At 43.6% G+C, this 5,637-nt stretch overlaps 1 protein-coding gene across 1 annotated transcript; it reads left to right on the top strand.

The window, feature by feature from the left end:
- Positions 1 to 2,748: 2,748 nt before the first annotated feature.
- Positions 2,749 to 4,838, top strand: ascl1a (achaete-scute family bHLH transcription factor 1a). Its single transcript, XM_046873577.1, has 2 exons — positions 2,749 to 3,678; positions 3,793 to 4,838. The coding sequence occupies exon 1, from the start codon at positions 3,069 to 3,071 to the stop codon at positions 3,669 to 3,671; it is 603 nt and encodes a 200-aa protein (XP_046729533.1). The 5' UTR covers positions 2,749 to 3,068; the 3' UTR covers positions 3,672 to 3,678; positions 3,793 to 4,838.
- The last annotated feature ends 799 nt before the right edge of the window (positions 4,839 to 5,637 follow it).

The following is a 5,637-nucleotide window of genomic DNA, read 5'->3' as shown; positions in this document are numbered from 1 at the left end:
ATATAACATTACCAGGATAGCCTTCTTTCACTTTAGAAATAAACAGATCTAGAAAACACTGTGTGACCACATCACCACATAAGTCTACACTGGCTTTCCATTAAATCTTGCATTGATTATAAAATCCTAATACTGATGCATAAAGACTTAACAGTCTCGCTATCTAAATGAACTTCTATACTATTATGAATCCCCACGCCTACTTAGATCAAAAGGTGCAGGCTATTTGTTGGTACCTAAAATATTGAAGACAACAGCTGGGGGCAGATCTTTCTCTTACAAAGCCCAACAGTTATGAAACAGCCTTCTAATTAGTTTTCAGGAACCAGACACAGTCTCAGTGTTGAAGTGGAGGCTAAAAACACTTATTTAGTAAAACCTTTATTTGTGTTTTATCTTAGTTGAAGGAGCAGATCTGGTGGGATCATGGATGTAGAGTATTCACTGAACTGGGATATTTGTAAGCTGTCGTCCCTTCACTCTCACACGTTCACTCAGGTTTGTTGACGGTGGTGTGGTGGGCCGTCACTTATCCCAGAGATCCCACATGTCTGTTACCTTCTGGCTCTCATTTTAGTTATAAAAGTCTTGTGGGGGTCCCCAAGTGTCTTTTACTCTTATACAACAATAAGGATACTTAATAATCCATATATTTCTCTCCCTGTCAACCTCTCTCTCTCTCTCTCTCTCTGTCTCTCTCTCTCTCTCTCTCTCTCTCTCTCTTATCTGCCTGCTTCATCCTGGCCTGCCTCTGCATGGAGTTCTCTTCAATTGAAGGCCAATCTGTGCAGCTAGAGATGGTTTCACATCAACGGCCTGGAAATCCATGAAATTATTGAGCAACACAGTAGCTTTGAGGATGGATTTGGACTGTATTTAATTTAATTTACAATAACTCAGGACTACAGGTTGCATTTGAACACATCACCGCACACCTCAACATCGATTAGCTGTAATTCGGTGCAACCCAGGTGAGGATGGATTCCCTCTTGTCTGGTTCCTCTCAAGGTTTCTTCCTTATGCCACCTCAGAGAGTTTTTACTTGCCACAACTTACAATTATATATAACAATCTTATTCATTCTTTATTAACGCATTATCAGTGTAACGCTGCTTTGAGACAGGGTGCATTGTTAAAAGCGCTATACAAATAAAAATGAACTGAATTAAATATAATTGAACAGATCATGCGTAAAAAAATCTGGTGTGGAAGAAAAGTAAAAGCACTGTGTGCCCGGATGCCATATAAATTATTGCAGCAGGCTATGAGTGGAAGCGTGGATGGAGGGATGGTTGGACGGACTGGGTGAGGAGGGGAGGACTGGTGAGGGGTAAGGCGGGTGGGGGTGATATGGGGTAGGGCCAGGAGGGAGGCACCGGCGGCCGCGCGCTCGAAGAAAAGCCTTCACAAAGCGCTAATTGGAGCCTGTGAGCGTCCTGACAGAGCATTGGAGATAGGTTTCAGAGAACAGAACCGTGGCTCAGGAGAGAGAGAGGGGAGGCTTTGTGGGGGAGAAAGTGAATAGAACCCACGCTTCTTTTCTCAACTCTCTTGCTGCGCGAAAAAAAGGAGGAGAAGGGGGAGAAGAGAGAGAGAGAGAGAGAGAGAGAGAGAGAGAGAGAGAGCGTGAAAAGAAAAGAAAAAGTTGGAGGGGGCTGGGTGCTTGAATGCTGGCCTGATCTTGAATGCCACAGCCAAGTAAGAAAAATTACACAATTTATTGTCCCCCAACACACACACACACACACACACACACACACACACACACACACACACACACACACACACACACATTTACACAAACACACACACACGCTTACATGCGCAATTATTTAGAGCTTTTTGCTGTTGAGAGTCGCTTGGTCCAGTTCAGTCCTTTGAATAGTAATAATTTATCAAAAAAGTTCAATTATTCCGCTCTGTAAAAAAAAAAAAAAAAGAAAAGAAAAAGGAAGGGTGTCGCGTCTACAGTAACACAAATGGCGTGTATCCAATCACACACACAAAAGCGCACTCAATGCACCAACTACTCCAGCTCTCTACCTCTCCATCTCTCCACCTCTCATCTCTTTATCTGTTCACCTTTTCATCTCTCAAACTCTCCACCTCTCCAATTCCCCACCTCTCCATCTGTCCACCTCTCCACCTATCCACTTCTCAATCTCTCCACCTCTCCATCTCTCCAAATCTTCACCTACTCTCTTTCACATATCTGACTCAGCCGTGTATTCTTCCCTTTAAAGTTGAACTTTCTCCATACAACACATCAGATCTGTTTGCTTCCTCAGATGAACGCTGTTGTAACTGTTTGTGCGTAAAAGCGTCAAAAACTTTGTTTTTCTTATTATCATGTAGGATTTCAATATGCAACATCCAAATTATCAAAAAATTGGAGTCAACAAAACCTGGATGCGTTTTAGTGTTTTTTTTTTTTTTCTTATTGCTTAATCTGTTTAGTCTAATAAATTCCACTTTTGTCTTGAGTAACACTTGTCTTCATTGGCATGCACGCGCAACTGAATTGAGAAAGTCCCAATGCGTAAAAGTGGCCAAGTGAATAAAAGTGCTTATTCCTCTAACTTTCTGTTAGTGTTTCATCCAAAAACTATAATTTAAAGTTGCAATCCAAAAAAGGATCTGAATCTCGGGTTGCATTTGATGCGTAAATCTCACTTTTGTGGAAAAGTTCAGCACCGACTGGAGAGAAAAAAAGTCCTACTTCACGGCGAGTTGTTTATTCAGCGACAGGAGCGGCACGCGCCCGGCGTACGCGCTGCAACCGCACCGCGAGAGGCGTGGCCAGGGGAGGAGGTGGGGGAGGTGGTGGAGCGGGGAAGCGCGTGGGTCAGCCTGCCGGTGCATTGAAAAGGCGCACTGCCTCACTCTCGTGCTCCAGAAGAAGGTTTTGAGAGCTTTGCAAAAGCTCGAAGTTCATACACAGGAATCGTGAGGGCGGGTCACACGCGACGCGCGTCAACCGGACACTCGAAAAAAAGAGAAACAAAAAAAGAAAAGAATAAAGGCTGCTTTCTATATAGTGGTTGTTCTTGTGAAGCATCTCGACGGTTATGGACATCGCAACCAAGATGGACCTAAGTGTGGACCAGGCTCAGTTTGTAGCTCCGGCGTGCTTCTTTGCCGCAGCCGCCGCCGCCGCAGCCGCCTCGCAGAGCCTGAGCCCAAACGAGAGCATCGGCAAGTCGGCGTCCAAGCAGACCAAGAGGCAGCGCTCCTCCTCGCCGGAGCTGCTGCGGTGCAAGCGGCGCTTGAGCTTCGCGGGCTTCGGCTACAGTCTGCCGCAGCAGCAGCCGCACGCCGTGGCGCGGCGCAACGAGCGCGAGCGCAACCGTGTCAAGTTGGTGAACAACGGCTTCGCGACGCTGCGCGAGCACGTGCCCAACGGCGCGGCCAATAAGAAGATGAGCAAGGTGGAGACCCTGCGCTCGGCGGTCGAGTACATCCGCGCCCTGCAGCAGCTGCTCGACGAGCATGACGCTGTGAGCGCGGCCTTCCAGTCGGGTGTCCTGTCGCCCGGCGTCGCGCACACCTACTCCAACGACATGAACTCCATGGCCGGATCTCCTGTCTCCTCCTACTCCTCCGATGAAGGATCCTACGACCCACTCAGTCCTGAGGAGCAGGAGCTCTTAGATTTTACCAGCTGGTTCTGAACATCAGGTTAGTTTAACCACATACATCATACCATCTCCTCCACACACGTTCTTTATTTTCCATATTGGATATTTAACAATTCCACCTTGCAGAATTAAGAGATTTTTATTTTCCTTCCAGGAGGATCATCCTGAGGATCTTTCAGCACTCACTCCCTCGGAGGTCCAAGTGCATCTTCCGAGAACACAAGGCACTGCGTTTGCGCTCCCGTCCAGGTTGGATAGACCCGAGTTCACACAATAAAGAGAGACTGGCCCAAGATGAGAGGCCCAAAGCGACACTCAGGTGTCGCCCCCAAGTTTCCCGAGCCAAAGGACTTGTAGAGCAGACAAGTGCAAAGAAAAAAACAACGTAAAGTAAATGCGCAAGGGTTGCATTGCGCATTTGCGCATTGACCCAAAAGCGCATTGACCCAAAAGATAAAAAAAAAATCATATTTTTCTGCTTCAGCGATTCTTCTATTTGTTCTTAAACTATGCTAAATCCAATCAGAAGAACTATCCTGTCCTGCACAACAAAATCTCCCCCCCCCCACCCCACATCCATGTGTTGATTTAACACCTTCAGCCGGACACACATTAGCACTGGAAGGGTTCATTTTAGCACTGCAGGTGTTCACTCAACACTGGAGGAGTTCATCTGAACTCGGGGATTTTGCTGTAACTCCATGCTTCCAACCCGGCGGAATTTATTTTAATGAAGTTATATTTGTATAAAGATCACGCTTTTTTTCTAAATATATTAAACTATTTTTGTATGTATGTAAGAGATTTATAGATGCTGTTTTTGTACACATTCACTGTAATATGTATATATATTTTTGGCCTCTGCGTAAAGACGCAAACACATGATGTTTATTACCTCCTGCCTTTTTCAGACATGTAAATGCATCTGTTTGCGGTTTTAGGCTTCTTGCTTTTTTGTTTATTTGTTTGTTTTGCCTGGAGTTTGACACTCCAGTGGTTTTTATTTCAGCACCGACGTGTCTTATTTAACGGGAATTACATGTAATACGACTCGGAGTTCACACTGATCAAAGGTTATGCAGCTATTGTCCAAACCACGGCGGTCTGTCTTCTCTCCACGCTGCCTGATGAAACTCTGCCTTTACAATATTCGAAGAGGAATAAATAGAGGGGAAATGCCTTACATTCATATTTTGTACACTTTAGTCTCATAATAAAAAAAGTTTCTAAAATACTTGTGTTGCTTCTGTGCGTGTTCATTCATGGTTTACTGCATGCAAATATTCCCAATATGTTTGTAAATAGAGATTGGAAATGTTCCAAAGATGATTCTCTCTCTCTCTCTCTCTCTCTCTCTCTCTCTCTCTCTCTCTCTCTCTCTCTCTCTCTCTCTGGTATATATATATATATATATATATATATATATATATATATATATATATATATATATATATATATATATGATTGTGTGTGTGTGTGTGTGTGTGTGTGTGTGTGTGTGTGTGTGTATACAGGAAAATTGCCTTAAAACACAAGTTAAATATTACAATCATATTAGCAGAAGAATTGGTTTTATGAATTGCCTTATTTATGTTTATTTGCATTTGATTGTTCCTAATGACTTACACTGAAAAACAAACAAATCTAAAACAAAAAACAAAAAAGATAAGCCTTAATATATAATAGCTAAATAAATATCTCTATAAAAAATTTGGCCCATCCAATAAAATCAAGTTTGTGCTTTAATTCCAATTGATTGATAACTTGGTTTATGGAATGTGACTGATGGCACAGATTAAGTTATGAACTGTGATGGACATGCCTGTCCTCCTTACTATAACTATGTATCTGAGTCATTTCCCCACTCATCTGACCACTGCTTTATACCTTTCTGTGTTTTCTCTGGATAAATAAAACGTTATAAATGCCAGGAGATGCCTTATGGATCCTGGAGCCCCTGTGCATATTAAGTCAAGCAGCTTTAGACATGCAGGAATGC

The sequence above is a fragment of the Silurus meridionalis genome, chromosome 18 (genome assembly GCF_014805685.1).
Source record: "Silurus meridionalis isolate SWU-2019-XX chromosome 18, ASM1480568v1, whole genome shotgun sequence".
Lineage (NCBI taxonomy): Eukaryota > Metazoa > Chordata > Actinopteri > Siluriformes > Siluridae > Silurus > Silurus meridionalis.
The sequence above is the reverse complement of the archived record's forward strand: the minus strand, read 5'-3'. Positions and strand labels throughout refer to the sequence as shown.

Bases quoted from the DNA above. Each gene is read 5' to 3' on its own strand.
- ascl1a (XM_046873577.1), top strand. From the start codon at position 3,069: ATGGACATCGCAACCAAGATGGACCTAAGTGTGGACCAGGCTCAGTTT.